Consider the following 17903-nt stretch of genomic DNA (forward strand, 5'->3'; position numbering starts at 1 on the left):
CATTGCAATATGCAAAGAGTTCATGTAAAACCAGATCAAAGACACATCAAAACAAGGTATTTTCATTCAGTAAGAATTGACTTCTATTGAACTAGGCATTGTTACCAATAGTTCTATTCCAATTTCTTCAAACTCATTTCTTTTTCCACATCCAACCCTCACAGGATAAATGTTTAGGTTACTGTTTGCATTCTGGAGTATTTAAATCAAGTTTAGATGCAAGTCTAAGCAGCTGCAAATAGAATATTGCATAAAGCTCTTCATATCATCCCTAAGTTTCATACCTTTGAAGTTAACATCTATAAGTTTCTCTTTATTGTCAGTGTAAACAAAGCAAACGACTATCCAGATTAGCCTTACCAAAAGGTTAAATAACTGTACTTTCTGTGAAGTCATAGTTAACTCAATCCAATCCCTCAAACTCTTGCCAGGAATTTATCAAATTAAGAAGAAATCCATACTGGTTTAACAATATGTTATGTCAGCAGGAAAACAATAGGGAAGAGTTTAGACCAGATTTTTTGCAACCTGATGTACTAGAACGTTGAATCCTCTGGAAAATAGAGTAAAGCAGGGCATGATGAAGGATCAAACCTTTTAAAGATCCCACTAAGCCCTCTTACATCAAGCCAACTCCTTAGTAATTTGAAGCTAAATATTACCCACCTCCTTTTGTATACTCTTCCTTCAACTATCAAACCAAAGTGCTATAACTCACTGAAAGCTTACTTGGTAGCAATTGAGTTATTTTTTAGAAATTGCCTGAGTAGCCAAAATCAACTCTGAAGGAAAGTAAAGCCAGTCAACTATTGGAAAGTGCCACTCAACTTCTTGAAGAAAGCAAGAGGTAGCTTCTGATCTTTATTTTGAAGAGCCAAGCCACATCTGAACAAAGATACATTTATTTTCAAATTAGCAAGATAAGGTTAAAAAAGTTAGTTTCAGGTAATACTGCTAAACTAGTTAAAACTTATATAAGAGCTGATTAGCAAGCTACAGAAATACCTACCTAGCCAGTTCCACACTATCTATAGAAACATGTTAAAAGATTGATTCACATGGTTTAGTCTCATTCCAGATCATATCAAATTAATGCCTTTCACATAGACCTCCATCAGCTCAAGTCCTACACCTTCTTAAAAAAAAGACTGTACTGGCTATTAAACTAGTGGAAGAATCTAATAAGGTATATTTCTGCAAGCCTTTACTAATAAAACATCCTTCCATTTCTGTAATTCTCAATACAGATTTGGAAGAAACATAACAATCCTGTAAAAATCAGTGCAGAATGAAAAAGTGGAGTCAGACCAATGGTTCATCAAGCCCAGTACTGTCCTCTCAATGGTGGCAAAAGGAGGAGATATTTAGAGAAAGCATGCAAGCCTGGTTACTTCCTGCAGTTTCAGCCTTTAGGACTCCCTAGACAGCCATCACTGGAGCATCCTGGCCTATTCCCTTTTCCTACTCAAAATGAGTTCATTTCAAGCACGCAAATGACAAAGAGCTAGCAGCAAGGCTGATACTGTTGTGGTACTGATAAGCAACTACAGTATACTTAGAGCAGTATTAAGTGTAACTGGATATTGAAGACTCATCTGATCTTGCTTCATCAGTTATTTCTGTGAAAACTTTCAATTTTCACCCTCATCTAAGAAACATGATTAGGTCAGATTTTTCTTTACCACATTTGGCTTGGTCTTTAGCTAAACTAGATCCCTCAAGCTGAAACTCAGCATGTGAAGTACACCACAGGAGTTGCTTCCATATTCAAGTTTCCTCTACCCCACGATCCATTCTTGACTCTTAAGGCATGGGCAAAAGTCACACTACAGAGCTAGATCACGTTTCCAAGTTAAAGATTAAATACATGTTTTTTACCTGTGAGTTCAAGACTGCATAAGTGTAGCTAAAATATTCAGACATAATTATTTACTTTTAACCATAAGCACCTGAGAAGCAGACCATAAAGTACATCAGCATTCCACACCAGTAACAAAAGAAAAAACAGAATCTTACTTGACCACAGCAGTCAGATGCTGAAATGCCTTCCTTAGTAAGCATTAAGAGGCAAGTCATAACTAATCAAGGAGTGGTCCCACTTCCTCCTCTCCACCATCCACCCGTCATATTAAAACTCTTCTTTGCACCAGCTCCAGTGTTTGCTAGACCTTGTGCTGGGTCACCTTAACTCACCACACTGGTGGAAAAGAGCCACAAATCTAGCAATCTCACAGCATAGGTAGCCAACAGCACCTTGGGCTGCATTAGGAAGAATGTCACCACCAGATGGAGGAAGGTAATTATTCCCCTTGACTTAATGTGGTCTCACCAGCAGAATTGGAGTACCATGTCCAGTTCTGGGCTCCCAGTACAAGAGAGACACATACTGGAGAGTCCAGCAAAGAGCAACAACTATTAAGGGCTTGAGCATCTGCGAGAGCTGGGACTGTTCAGCCTGGAGAAAAGGCGGCTTTGGGAGGGATCTTATCCATGTGTATAAATACTTGTGTGGGATTTAAGCCTGTGGCAGACTTCTCAGTGGTGTCCAGGTAAAGTATGAAAAGGGAATGAGCACAAACTGAAATATAGGAATTTCCATTTAAGCAAGAACTTTTTTCTGCCTGCAGTCAGAAACTGGAACAGGCTACTCAAAGACATGGTAGAGTCTCCATTCTTGGAGATATTCAGAATCCAACTGGAGACTGGCATAAATGAGCTGCTGTGAATAGGGAGTATATTGAACTAGATTATCTCCAGAGTTACCTTTCCAACCTCAGCACTTCTATGAGTCAAAGTTGCCAAATCCAAAGTCAAAGCCAACAATGGCTCAAGCAGGGGGGCAGAAAGCACACTAGCATGCTGCTGGAAACAGGACCCCTTCTAGCACAAATAGTGCACTTCATTTCAAGAGCGCATCTAGCTTTAATACTTAAGTGATACTTCTCACACTATTTAAGCTATTGACTACAATTGAGCCAAGTTAATCCCAGGCGCAGCTAAAGCTTTGTTTCTGCCAACTCAGTTGTGAAAGTCAGCAGACCTGTAGAGCTATAATGGTTCTCCCTGGTGGTTTTTCAGTGAAGACCTTGGGAAATTGCCAAGTAGAGACTAATACCCTCAGGCAGTTCACAAGCCTGTCAGGTAGTCACCTCCACCTAAACTGAGGAACAATCAACTTTGGTTGCAGTTTTCTGTCCCACAGACACTATTTGAAGCCATTAAATAGTCACAGTTCCTTCAAATTTATGCTTCACTAAAAGAACTGAAGTTCTCAGCCAGTGCTGACTTGTAACAGATGTTCTGTATTAAAAACCTTAAGCTCTAATAGCTTACTCCGTATCAACTCTGAGACAGGATCTGCATACACAACAAGATTCAGCATGAGACTCATTCCAGAATTTTCCATCCATTACAAATGCTCTGCTGGCACTTAGACCTTAAGTTCACCTTAAATGTGCTCTCTAGAAGTTACAGGCTTTCAATGCATTTCAAGACAAGATTTAATATTATAACTTGAATGTAACTTTGTTTACATCTAGTAGCATAAACTCCAACTTACACTTACTGTTGCAACAGCCCTGCTATTTGCTTTTTGAAAAACCTTATTACCATAGTAATTTTATAGGACTGTAACACAGAAAGAAAATGAACTTAAAAGCAGCTTTGCATTTGCTTTTCCCAAGCAAAATCATTCCAAGACAGGCCTTTTTGTTCATCCATCAGGTGAAGTCTTAAAACTGCCTGTGAGAACTTTTCAGTTAGAACTGAAAATTAAATTTATAGCTCACATAGTTAAAGTAGTATAACATGGTTCTTCCTATTATACTACAAAGGAAACTTTAAAAGATTTGGCAAAGTTCCTATCAACAAAACAGGAGACTGATCATCTGGTTTCTTAATTTTATTTTTCAGAACTTATGAAAAAGGAAGAGCAGCACCTTTCATCAGCTCATACAAGCTGGTTACCCCAGTGCAAGCATTTAATTGCCTGTTGTTCTGCCCACTAAAAGGGTTGTTTATTGCCTGGAAAGCTAACCTTCAAACTCAAAGGTCTTGCAGCAGCAAACTGACAGTCAACCAAGTGACTAAGATATTCCCTTCCCCCTAACTCCCCTGTGACCTTGCAGCATGACAGACTGTCTCAGCTTTCATTATTGCACTTCTATGGACTTCAGTTTTAAATCAGGGACTGCTCTTTGCTCTGGTTCAGAGGTCCAACTTTTGTTTTGAAGCATTTTTCTGGGTTGTATCAGGAGCTTGAAGCACTACCACTGGAAAAGTGCTTCACTGTATAGCCAGTACAACAATGGTTCCTGCCACAGAGTCCAAGCAATCTTCAGCAAGAATTCCTTGGTAAGATTTGTTTGTTTTAAAGATGTTTCTCAGAGAGCAATTCCTATCTCAAGTTAAAATGACTCATTTTCTTCTGTTTTGCACCATATCAACACCTTAACTGTGAGAGAGTTAGACCTGATAGTAGTCTTCAAGTAAGTTATAGCAATGGTCCCTTCATTTTGTTTTGACTTGGTTTTTTTCTCCTAGTAGTATGGAAGGGCAACTAGGTACAACACTAGAACAACAAAGAACAGCAAAATGCAGTAGGCAGAAGGAACCAAAGTATCTTCAAGAAATGGGAAGATTTCAGGCAGAGTATCCAAGATCAATATAGTCCCTCAAATCCCTTTGACTACAGGAGGCTCAAGAATGTTATATGATCAGAAGTCTCTTCCATCACACAAAACTTCTGCTCTTCCAGATGGTATCGTATACTGGTGTGTTGTATAACATTAATACTACTAAGTTGCTTAAAACAATGCTTTGTTATATACTCCCTCACTTCTGCTGAGAAGTCACAAGCTACTTCAGAAAACTTAAGATGAGTGTTTCTTCCCAAATATATTATTCTCACATCTAAAAAAACTTCTTGAAACAATTTTTCATCAAGACTGCAAGAACAGACATCTTGTTTTCCCCAGTGAAAGTTAAGAAATATGAAACAGTAGTGAATTTCAAGTGATCAGACACTTGTTTGAAACAGGACAGTTAAAGCAGTTCACCACAGTAAGTGTCAATACTGTAACAGACTTCCAATTTATGTTCTGGCACAATGCTTCTCAAAAATCATATTTATTAGGAGAGTGTTTCTATAGATGGAACTCCACAATATTTGTCAAGTACAGCTATGTAAGTCTTCCACAGTATTTAGCATGTCTTCTCCTAGGACCAAACCATGAAAACATGTAGCCGCATTTGACTTGCGCCTACTAATTCCTAGAAGCCCAAGTCCTTGTGTCAATGACTCGGTGTCAATGACTCAGTATCAAACACTTGCAGTAAGCAGACATAACTACATGCAAAAATCATCCAAGTTATACCAGGTACTATTTTGGATAAATTCTTACTCAAGAGCTTTAACCTAGGAACCACCACACAATAACTATTGCTGACTTAAGAAAATACTTCTATTTAAGAAGAAAAGAAATGGAAAATCAGAAGTTTAGCATAGACTTCAAAGCACACCAAAAGAGATCCCCATAGAATTTAGCAGACAGTCCTTGCCACGCTATAGTTGGGAGACACTTAACACATGCAGGTCAAGAGATCTCAGTCTACCTCACAGGAAGACTGGGATCTACCAATGGCATCCTTTCACCATTCACAAAACTTTACCAAAAGACACTGAACATCAAGCTGACTCCAATAGGTAGAATTTACTTACTAGAGGAGGAAGAGCTACAGAATACAGCTCCAGGTTACTGTCAATTGTTTCAGCTTGATTCTTTGTGGTACAGAGGAAACTGCCATTGGACAGTTTCCAATTACAACCCTTTCTGAAAAGGGTTTTCCTTCCAAACACAAGCTGACATGCTGTTTTAGAGCATCTGCCAACCACTGATCATTCTTCAATCACTCAAGTACTGGCAGACACATTCTACTACAGCTGGTTTTATGAGAATTAACACACTGAGCCACTATGGCTTCAAAGCAATCAGTAGACTCATTTACTAAGTAAAGCTTTTAGGCTACTGAAGTCCCACTTCAAAATATAGTTATTTCAAGCTTCATTTTGAAAATTACCTCATTTATCATTCTACCAGTACAAAGCCATTCTACTTTTGTATCAGTCTAGCCAAGAAACCAGCTGGGTATGAGAGAGAGATCATTGTTCATAGGGACTAATGATTTTGTAAAAAAAAAAACCAACCACAAAACCACACAACCCACCACTTTTCTACATTTAGTGACAGCTTTCTCAGTAAATTGCAATGCAGGTAGTAAAGTAATCCTTAATATTCTAAAATATCAGTTAAACCACAGCCTCCAAATTCTTGCCACAATTAGAAGTGACTTGGATTGAAGGGCAGTGACCTAAGTGTGCCTATTATTCATACTATAAGTTGCCAATATAGCTACAGGAGGCAAGTAAGATCTATATAGTTACCACTGCATTTTCAGGAGAGATAAGACAGTACTGGTATTTATGTCCTTAAGTACAAGAGGAGACTTCAGTTCTGCTCATCCCATTTATTTAAAAAAAACATGCTAAGACCAAATACTTTTATAAGAGGATACGAGTAGGAAAAAATGGAATAGTATTACAAGACTGGAAGAGTTGTTTAACTTATTCCTTCTCAGCTTTCATATCATTATGCTGTGCAACAGCAGCAGGGGACTAGACCTAATGATGCAGGAGAGGCATTAAGTTGTGGTTTTATATAGGAATGATGGAGACTTCTGAAAAATAAGTTATTACTGTTCACTTCAATGTAGCTCTAGTTATAAAAATGTGCATCAATTCCTCAAATTAAGATCACAAAAGAAAAATACTTTTAAAACCATCTTTAAATCTCTACCACCATCTGGAGGATATGCTATGAAATAAAGCATTAGTCCTACAATATTTCAAGTAGACCTGTCCAGACAGGCCAAAAACAAAAGCAGTTTTTCAGGTTTAAACTCCAATCTATTCCAAAAATTAGTTCAGGATTTACCAAGAGACATCTTGCTTTAAAAAGAGACTCAGCCCAAAACATCTTACAGAAATTCATCCATCAGTCTCACAAATCTATAGAAAACAGTCCACAGAAGAGTTTGAAGACTGTTCTGTGTTAGGAGTTGTGAAATGCTTGGGCTATTAAACAAGACCTTAGCAACCTAACAAGAGTAGAAAGCAAATACAAAGCAATTCCACTACTCTATAGTGAAGAATCTTTAAATACTAGTTTATTTTCCACAAAAAGTTTCTTTTGAAAACAGATAAGTTTATTACTACTTTTGGCTTTAGGCTTCACTCAGCATGAATCTGCACATTCTAGTTTCTGTCGCTATCACTGACAGGTAATAAGTATTCTGTAACTTCACAAAAAAGTCCATTATTTAGAACCAATTATTTCCTGATCTAAAAAAATATATTCAAAAGAGCCAATCCATAGTCTTCTAAGACTAAACTAAAACTTCCTGAAGTTTTTCCTCTTGGGAGATGTGACCAAAAGCAGGCAACTACCTCTGAGTTTGTATCATTGACTGAAACAGGCATTTCACTCAAACTGTGATAAGCATCACTCTTCTATAGCTACCTCTTAGCTAGTAGTAGAACTTTCCATAAGTTTCCTAAGGGCAACTAAAATAAACTGATCTAAAACTACAGAGGTTTGGTGAACAGTTATTTTATTAGATTTCAGTTAATTTTTTGCTTCAGTTTTGTTTAGGATTACTACTCTTGAATCAACTCCTTCACGCTCCTTTACAGTAGTTCTTACTTTGAATACGGTAGTTGCTTAATCTGAACACTTAAAACACAAGTGTTATCCACAGTTGCACAAACTTTATACACAGTAGGCAAGTTTGACACTGCTGCATGTTAAGTGCCATAAAAGTTACAGCAAAACCATGTGTTTCCCTTAACGGACCTCTAAATACACACAGGAAACATGTTAACAGTAGATTATATGACAGAAGCCATTAGCCTTTTCATGGACTGGCCTTCAGTATGTTTACATTTTTAGGGGGCTCTTGAATGTAAAAAAAGATTCACTGAAGGGCACTAAGTGTAAGACTAATGTTTAACCAAAAAGGGATAATCCAGTATGACCCCTAAAAAATTCATGCCTTCACTTAAAGGTCCTATTAATTGAAAACCAAAAAATTAGAAGATAAAAATACTTACTGTAGTATCCATAAAGTACAGTATCTTCAATTTGTCTTGAAACATTAGCATCAGCCCAGTCCTAGTAATAAAGGATAGAAACATTTAACATCAAACGAAACAAAAGAACACTTCCTTCAATAGCATTCTTACAGAACTGAAAAAACTGCTCATATCAAATACCTAAGGAAAAGCATTAAGCACCCAGTTTGCCCATTTTAAGCGTTGGAATTTAAGTTAGAGCTAATTCACCTAACAAGGACAATTAAGGAGTGTGCTGCATTTCAGGGGACAGCCACTGCAGGAGTATCCCCACTGCTTATACTCACTTTGGCTGTTAGCCTCATACTTAAAGCTCTATTTTTTTTTTCAGATTAAGAATCCTTAAGTCACCATACATTATATTGTCAACACACAACTGAAATAAAATTATTAGTTAATATCATTTTAAGCAGCTAACAATTTGCTTTTGTTCTGTACTTAATATTTAAGTGGCACTCCTATTTTTATGAAACTGATTTTTGTTTTCTACATATCAGACAAGGCAGCTACTGAGTCTGAAGCTCAATCTGAATACTTTTTCAAAGTGTTTTGTAAAAGACAACTGGAGGTATGGCTATTTGCAGTTCTAGCCCTTTTGTCTGGACTCCGAGCACTGCAGTAGATGTTAAGCTTCAAAGTCAAGTCCTTGCAGGGACAAAGCTGTCCTCAGGATGAGTTTTCTACAAAACCCAACACATGATAGGCTTGGAAGCAGCATGGTACATTAGAAAAGACTGCACAGACAACTAAGCAACAACTAAGTTGCCCAGCCCAGTAGTTGGATGCATTGGATTTAACTTCATAATTAACATTTACATCTGCTTTGCAACTCTTCAGAAAATATTCATGTGCAAAACATTAATGGAGGGACCCAATCAAGTCAAGGATCCACTCATTTTGAAGTCAATACCTCTCAATCAAAAAAGCACTAGTTTTGTATCAGTAAGGCTGACACTGGGAATTGCTGAAAGAGCAGCCCCAAAATCCCACTTGAGGCTGACATGCACATTATTGAATTTCAGCCACAGAAACAGCACCACAAACTAGAGTTTGGGAGCACCTTTAGAAAGAAGGGTCAGATAAAGATAAAAATGTTTTCTAGACACAACTCAATGGAAAGGCCAGAGTCAAATCTGATCAGCAGAATCTGCTTTGTTAGGACTTTGAATTAGGAAGAAAAATTAATTCTTTACAGATGGCCCTTTCTAAGGTATCAAACATCTACTTTTCAAGCATATATGATATGAATAGTATATAAAGATCCATGTTCTTCTGAATCTCTACAGTACTTCACTTCCTGTTATTACTGTATTTGGCAACACTGCAAGAGAATTACTCATTGAAGAACATAAATACATAGAGACATAGATATAAAAAGTGCTACTTCTAAAAAACTTACTGGCTACAGAGTGCTAGCAAAGGTGCAAATGACTGGGCATACAGGAATAAGCATAGGACAGTTTCATAAAGGGAAGATTTTACAGACCAGAAAGAACATAGAGTAGTTTTGGCAGCTCCCCAGTGTGTTGTGCTAATTACCACAGTATCTTGATAACAGGGTCTCTTGAGATCATCATAGAATGGTTTGGGTTGGAAGGGACCTTCAAAGATCACCTAGTTCCAACCCCGCTGCCATGGGCAGGGACATCATTCACTAGATTTCAGAACACAGTTCTGAAAAAGGAAAGTAAGTGTTTTGTAACATGATCATTTGCAGCAAGACTCAGGGATTGAATCCAGAGGTCCAAGCTTGTCTGTACAGCTTAAACATATTCCAGAATTGTTCAAGTCTTATGGGATCCACTCTACATATAGTCAAGATAAAGAAAGTAGTTATCAAGCAGCAAAATTCTTCAAAAGCTAGCAATTTGGGAGACACACCAACATGATTGAATTGGTAAGAAAATAAAAGATCCAGCATTGTCAAAGTTCCTTTCAATTTCTATGTGTAGGCTTTTTTCAAACTGGTAAGCTCAAGCCCTTTCCATTGTTGTAAAGATGCATGCACTAATACAGAGCATACAAAAAATGCAAGTGAGCATACTCCTTAAAGCAAGTGTTAAACTTCTTTAAGTCTTATTGTGTGCAGTCTTTATCAGTTCTCTCAGAAGTGCATAAACTCTCATGGAATATGGGCTTGATGACACACCATAAACACTTCATTTTTCTATTATCTCAAAACCAGCACCACCTTCCTTCATGTTACTGTATTAAGACTTCCAGTAGGCCACTTTACATCAAGCTTTTAAAGTTCAGTGTCTGAAATACATTAGATTATCATCCAATTGCAATTTGAGTAGAAAAGTATACATGCATTTTGTCATCTAATCAGCAAAAAGAAAGGATGAAAAGTATTTTAGCAGAAAGGACAGGAGCAACATCTTAAATTAAGCGTCTGTCAGGTACACAATAAGCCCAATCTTTGAAGACCGTCAGGCTCAAGCCCAACAGTGTTTCAACTGCAAAATGTCTAGGCACTTGTATGAAAATATACCACAAAAGAATTTGATCATAATAAGTTAAGAATACATACACAGAATATTAAAGTGTTTAAATTGCCTAGTGTTAAAAATTAAGGAAATGCATTGCTTTAATTATGCCTAAGGGAAAAGCAAGACTGAACTGAACAGGTGGCACTATTTACTTCCAAGTATTTGAAAAAGCTCTCTCCTATGAGCAATGGGGACATTCAAAACCCACACCAACCAAGAACAAGTAAGAACAGCAACAGTAAGACCTGAAGTTTAAGTGGCACAGCCAGTTTACAGGAAGAGGTAGTCAATAATTGAAATACAACAGGGCTTAACTGCCAAAAAACTGCTTCTCCTCCAACTCCAGAAAAGCATGAATACCATTTATAACAGGATACAGACGTAGAACTTTAAAACATTGTAATTGCTTTTCATTTTGTTGCTCAAGTTAATTTGTGTACAGGCCCAGAGTAACATACTAGGAAGCATACATTACAGCATATTAAAATATTGAGATGTTATCTTACATTAAAAGATGTAAAGATGCAAAGATATGTGCATTTCACCATTGTGTACATGTGCCTGAACTTACAAACTTTGCATTACTCTGCACAAGAAGAATCTGTAACACAAGCCAATTTAATAGTGTATCATATCTATTATGTCAGCTTTCAGTCAACTGCTGAAACAACCCCACATTTACACAAACTAAGGAGGTAAAAATCCTTATTCTTATTAGAAAATTATCCATATGCACACATCATCAGCAACTCAAAAGCAGTACCAGTTCATCTGAGCTGTTTCAAAAGCTACTGACAGCAGCACTGTCTTGTCAAAGGCAAGCAGCACTGCTACCCAGTGAGTGTCAGAGCTCTGACATTTGCAGCAGCAGTGCTGATATATCAAGTTGATAGGTATATGAATTTACTGGATGAGCACATCCAGGACTCAGTTGAGAACTCATCTGGACAGCCTCTAGACCTAGTCTGTTTTCTTCCTCCATCCATTATGGCCCAAGCTTACAATATATACAGCAAATACCTTACAAGCACAATAGATTAGGAAGGTGAGAATTCATTACTGCCTTCAACAGCAGTTTAAGACATGAAAATGTGACCACAAATTCTCCCAAGATCTGCAGAATTCAGGCACTCTGCACTGTTCTGCTGTACTTCATTGTGTTCCATGCAGTTTAGCAAGCATACATCATATTGCCATTAAAATACCTGTAACAATGCACTGTATTGATAGATAAGGGAATCAATTGCAAGGATATGTGCAATAAGTATGATGGCCTACATTAAGCTATTACTCTTAAGTATTCCTTAACACAAGCCATGTTGAAGGATTCAGGAAATTCAAATACAGTTACAAGTGTAAAAAGTAGATGTTGCTATGTAAATAAGGATATAAAAAAGGCAGTTTAAGACACTTCCAGTTTTCCTAAATGCTAACACCAAAGCAAAGCTCCCTCAAAAGATTCATTTTATAATTACTTTTGCAGAAAATTAGTTAGAAGAACACTTGCTTCCCTCAGTAATCATTGAGTGGAGTCTTCCTTCTCCCAGCAACTGTGTCCAGGTAGTGACTTATGTTAACATATTTCAACATAACAGTACTATTCAAACTGTACAGATAGCTTGTACTGCTTTTTTTTGGGGAAGTTAATCTGACATTTTTGACCTTCCCCACTTTTTGGTGAGGGAATGGCCATGAATTTCATTTTGTCCCTATTAAAGGGGACATTTCTACTGTCGCTGCTGAACCCAGCAAGAATTTCATGAGTACCCAGTGAAGATAGAACCCATTCTCCACAATGTACCTTAACAGAGCTTAAAGGAGTGTAACATTCCAGGTTTCAGCATTTGTGATGTTTCATCAAATGTATAGGAAGTCATCGTTCTGCTGATTAGCCTTTCCCAAAGCTTAGCCAACAAAAGGAAGATACAATACCAAAGACCGGAGAGTGGGTCATAGCATATGACCCACATAAAGAAATTTCATGTCCAGGTCTCAGATCTTCCAGCTTGTTACCTTCAAAATGGGACAGAGCCAGGATTTTCTGGATGTTACTCTCCATCTGGCAGTCAAACATGCTTATCAGCCACATCTAGCTACCATGAATATTTGGTCAAGTATTGTTACTTCACAAGTAGTAATTCCTGCTCAGGACAGGAAGCATGGTCTCAGTTTATGATTTCTCAGCTAACACCTTTCCAGAATAAAAAAAATCTGACATTTCTAGTGGTTCTGTATTCTGAGCAGCTACATAATGAGTTTCCCCCAAGATACAAAAAAATCTTAATAGAATGGTCTGCAAAAAGGATCTCCCATTAAACAGATGCTACTCCTTGAATCACTAAAGAGACAACTGGCTTTTAACAGCTCAACCAGACACCCAAGGTTTGTGAGGTGTTCAGTCTAACCAGACCGAAAGAAATGCCACTAGCTTTTAACTTCATAGAATAGCAAGTATCCATACATTTCAAAAAGAAGAGTTCTCATCACCTCCCCTGCCTTCTGCTGCATCAACAATAGAATAAAAGAAGACAGCATGGCAACAATAACATCCTTGTTTCAAGCAGTCTTCCTGCTGCAAGACAGCATCAGCTATGTTTTAAATATTTATGAGACTTACAGATCAGACCTAGAGGTCTTGGGTTCCAGCAGCAATCTTAAGTCTTTAAGCTAGGGTGAGGTTTTCTGTTCTTATAAATCAAACAAGCTTTCAGATCAAACAGATCAGATCCAACTGGATGTATTTGAAGTCCATTGCACAAACTAAAGCACTATCAAGTGCAAACAGCCAAAACCTTCAAGATAAAAGTGGTGCTGGTGAATATTATCAGGACTTCGCTTACAAGGTCATACTCAACTTCTTTTGATTAGTACTAGAACCAAAAGCCTGCTTTCCTACTTAACAGCACTATGAATCAAAGTAATCCCAGCCTCCAGAAAAGGTGTTGTGATGAATTCTATTGTACATAGGAATAATGACCACCCAAGTCCATGCACCACCGCTCCTTTCCTAAAGGACTATACAACTACTGTGCAAAACCTTCTAATACCATAAACCGCTGAATTCACTCACTACAAAAGCTTTAAGATAATATTTGATAAGTCTCAAAATACCTTGAGACACCAACAGGTACCAAATGCCACAAGCTACTTGTTTATAGTAAAGAATAGCTTGTCTTAATTGAAAAATGTATAAACAGTATGTTAAGTTTAACAGCCCTGTCAAAATGGACAAAACCTCAAGGTTAACAAAGGGTGACCGAAGTATAGTGTACAGTCGTTGTCAAGGAAGACACTTTGGAACACATGATGGAAAAGGGCTACACAACGCTGTTTTAAATGAATTCACCCAGCATCATCTTGACAGCCTTCAGAGAAGGGTAATCTGCCCGTGTACTACATTTCAGACAATTAAGCCAATCCTTATAACCAGGACACATACCTTTACTTGCCACTGAACACACAATTCACAATGAGAACTCTCAACCATCAGACTATGCCTTCAATTTAACCTCTGCTATTAGTATAACATGCTTCTCCCTGAGTTTGCTACAAGTTTGTTCATAAAAACACCTCAAGAGTATCTACAAGTAGATAGTAGGGTCAGATGCATTAAAAATCAACTGAAAGTCCACATATAGAACTCTTTCTTGTAAGTTGAGCATCCTTAACTTTCTCATCTCTAACACTGATACTGGGAATTACAGTTGGGAGGTAGAGGAAAAGAGTACATACAGCAAAAAAAATTGTTTACCTAGGATCTGGATAACTGCCACTACTCTTTTGGCATAAGCTCTGAAATCATCCAGTCGGAAGATTTTTTTGATGAACTAATGATTTATCTACAGAGAATATTATCCACATCTGCTACCTGGATCTGCCTCAAAAATTCACTGAGAAGAATCTAGTGAAGACTTAACTTACTGTGGCCATCCAAAACAAAGGAGTCTTGCCAGAGTCATAGTCCTTCAGACCCCAGCATCAGATATAGGGCCTTGGAGGTGCTAGGTTTGAAAGAATGGTCCAGAGGAAGGGCAGTAGTCTCTTGGAAATACTCTGAGCCCAATCCGGTCTGTCTCACTTGTGAAGCAGCAGCAGCAAAGAAGCACATATTATCCAGGACAGTGTTAAAAGCTTTAACACTTCATGAAGGTCTCACGTTAAGATGCTGTCAACCTCCTAACTTCACATTACTCCTAAATTGAAATTACCAAATCAATAGAGCTTTGTGTTTATGTAGATTTGTATGTTCTGACTGACTTCAGATCCACTCAACTTTATCAGGAAGGCCATGTTAATATTTCTATATCACAATTTCAACACTTGTGTTGATCAAATGTATTAATATCAGAAGATCTCATGTTATTGCTGCAAAGCTAGAAACTCATTCAGCTGAACCTTAACAGAAAAGGAAGAATTCTGCTGCAAGGCAGTAAGGAGCAATTTTATTTCAACAGGCCATCAGCAGCATCTACAAACATTAGGAACTAAGCAGGACCAAGAAGCCTCAGAAGCACAGGCAAAGGTACTTTAAAGAAACAAAAGCTTTACCACAAGCATGAAAGCATGCTTTCAGGTACAATTTTTAAACAGCATCTGCCCACCCCATCATATCACAGCATGTGGCCATTAACAAAGGAATCTCACTCAAGAAAAACAGTATTTTAAGTACAGTAACTTTCCTTCTATTAATCATACTTTCTTAAATAAGACTGTAGTGACTGCATGACCACATTCGGCCTCCTGTTCTCCTCACAGGTTTGTTTCTCAAATCAAGGAATGCACACATTAACAAAAATATGTCTCCTTTGCAACAGGAAATTCTGCTTCATCTCCAGCAGATGTGCATTTTTCAGCTGGGCCTAGTTACATCATTGTTATTTCTCTAGCTAGTCAGGCTCAATATATTTCTTAATACTCAGTATTATTCTCATTGAACTGCTAGTATTGTGATATAGGAAAGGTCTCTTCCATCTTCTATATCCATTTTAATTCTGAACAAACAAGGTCTGAAGCCACAAACTTTTAACAATAACATTGAATGATAGCTTAATTTATTCTGTATTACCACTGAGCGATGAATGCGACAAAAATCACGTCACAGCTCAATTCTAAAGGCTTCTTATGACTAGCATTTACATGAGCACCAGCCAAAAGGCACTATATCAGCTGCAAGCGAGTTCTGAAGTGTTATCAAGAATCTGGCAGGACCTAGGTTTTCCTCTGGAAGTAGGGCTAGAAGGGAACACAGACTTCGAGTCTAGTGTGCAGGCATTTACCATCTGCCCACTCTTTCATTTGTTTCAGGGTCATCTCTTTTACTAGAGATCCAAGGAGGCTCCAAACCAAACCAAGCTGTTATTCAAATCATTAATATGCTCCAGTTTGACCAGTTTTTAATGCTAGTATCCTCAAAGACCTTCAAAAACCCTCCTTGAAAATTAAAAAGGCCAACGCTTTAAGCATTGGGAAGAACTCTTACTTACAGTAATGCTTAGAGCAGACTACAGTGAGTACTCATCTCATTAAGAACTCATTTTGCACAGCAACCCCCTACAGTTTAAGTTTATAAATACAGCAGTTCAGTTAAGGCGGTATCAGCCAAGGAGAGATACTACTGTACTCCCTTCACCCAAGGATTTTTCCAGCTTTCCCTCTTTAAAAAAGTGCTTATTAATTCAGGCTCTACATTACAGATAGATTAACACAGTAAAACTTTGTAAGTCTTAATGTTTCAGTACTAAAATAAGAGAACGCTAGCAAAAAAGACAATCAAAATAATCTTAAACTGCAAGTGGGCAATACAGTGTTTTTGAACAAAGAGGCAACAAATTCCATTCTACAATGCCCCATTATAATGTACCAAAAAGCAACATTTAAGAGATTTGTTTATATCTTCAGGATGGTATGCACACTCCTTTTAGCACAATAGGAGGAATGAGCATTTGGAAATGAGTAGAATGTCAAAAATAATAGAAGTGAAAACTGAAATCCAGTTCAAATAACCACCAGAGCTCAGTGTTATATTCACAGTACCAGTTCCCAGCTTTCCAAAAACCTCAGGCACTAGAACAGGTATTAGCATTGGTTTTAAACACTTTGACAGCCCAAGAACATTCTCTTTCAACACAAGTGCTTTTTTTGAAGAGGCAATTAACATTTTTTAGAAGTCCATACCTTAAATGTACCATTTTGATTTTTCATATATGAAACCAAAAAGATGTCCACTGGTAGTAGTGCTGATGAGATAAGAGCAACTGCCAACGCAAAGATAGCTGTTATGGTAGAAATCACTTCACTTTCCCGCCGACTCTGATACTTGCGCACATAAACCCAGCAGAAAATTAGAATAGCCTGAAATACACAGGGAAAGATACTGAGTTGCGTAATAAGGATGTCAGAAAGCAAGTACTTAAGTTAGACACTGTGCCTTGGTATCGATGACTGGCATAGCATCAACTTTTTACCTGAGCCCTAAGCATCGGTGTTATATTCACCACACACAATTCACTCTTTGTACCTTCGCCGAGAACAGCCTGAGCAACAACAAGAGCAGCACTCGCACGCGAAACAGGCCAAACCACAAACAAGCAGCGCTGATCACCCAGGCAGGAAGGCAAGACAGCCCCGCACCCTCAGCTCTGGGCTCTGCTGTGCCCTACGGCACCACCGCCGAGGCACCGGCAGGAGCTGCAGGGAAGCGCTCGCTGTCGGGGCAGGCTGGGGGGGCCGGGACAGGCCGAACAAGGAGACCAGGCTGGAAGCCCGGAGCTGGAACAGCGAGGGGCCGAGGAAGGGGCCGAGGAAGCAGCCGCAGCCGGCCCGGCCGGGGCAAGCGGAGGGAAAGGGGTGTGTGACTGGGGCAGCCGCGCGGGCCGGCGGGGGCCCGGCCGCGGAAGAGCCGCCTCTCACCAGCAGCGCCAGGCCGAAAAGACACCATCCCATCAGCAGCTCAGAGGCAGCCGCCGCCATCTTCACTTCCGTCAGCAACAGCATACCCGCCCCCCTGAGGCGGGGACTTTTAACGGGGCGGGCATTACGTCACCACGGGGACCGTACCTAACAACTGCCGGGCGCGTCGCGGAGTGTGACGTCATATGCCTGTGACGGTGACAGCTTTCGCTTTAGTTAGCAGGTGGCGGCTCTTGTCTCGGTCTGGCACGTCCCGCTATCGGCGCAGCAAGCAGCAGTGAGGGACTGGTAGCCAGGGGCTCGCCACGCAGGGA

At 38.9% G+C, this 17903-nt stretch overlaps 1 protein-coding gene across 2 annotated transcripts in view; it reads right to left on the reverse strand.

The window, feature by feature from the left end:
- Nucleotides 1–17654, reverse strand: part of LMBRD1 (LMBR1 domain containing 1) — a 91317-nt gene extending 73663 nt beyond the window's left edge. The window contains exons 1-3 of one of the 2 annotated variants that reach the window (XM_076332997.1): nucleotides 17590–17654; nucleotides 16855–17031; nucleotides 8168–8228 (exon numbers count right to left, since the gene is read on the reverse strand). In XM_076332997.1, coding sequence (XP_076189112.1) covers nucleotides 8168–8228; nucleotides 16855–17031; nucleotides 17590–17649 — 298 coding nt within the window. In that variant the 5' untranslated portion in view covers nucleotides 17650–17654. The remainder of the gene's footprint in view (nucleotides 1–8167; nucleotides 8229–16854; nucleotides 17032–17589) is intronic. The other variant, XM_076332998.1, reaches the window with a different exon arrangement.
- Nucleotides 17655–17903: the final 249 nt, after the last annotated feature.

Source organism: Aptenodytes patagonicus, chromosome 3, assembly GCF_965638725.1.
Source record: "Aptenodytes patagonicus chromosome 3, bAptPat1.pri.cur, whole genome shotgun sequence".
NCBI lineage: Eukaryota > Metazoa > Chordata > Aves > Sphenisciformes > Spheniscidae > Aptenodytes > Aptenodytes patagonicus.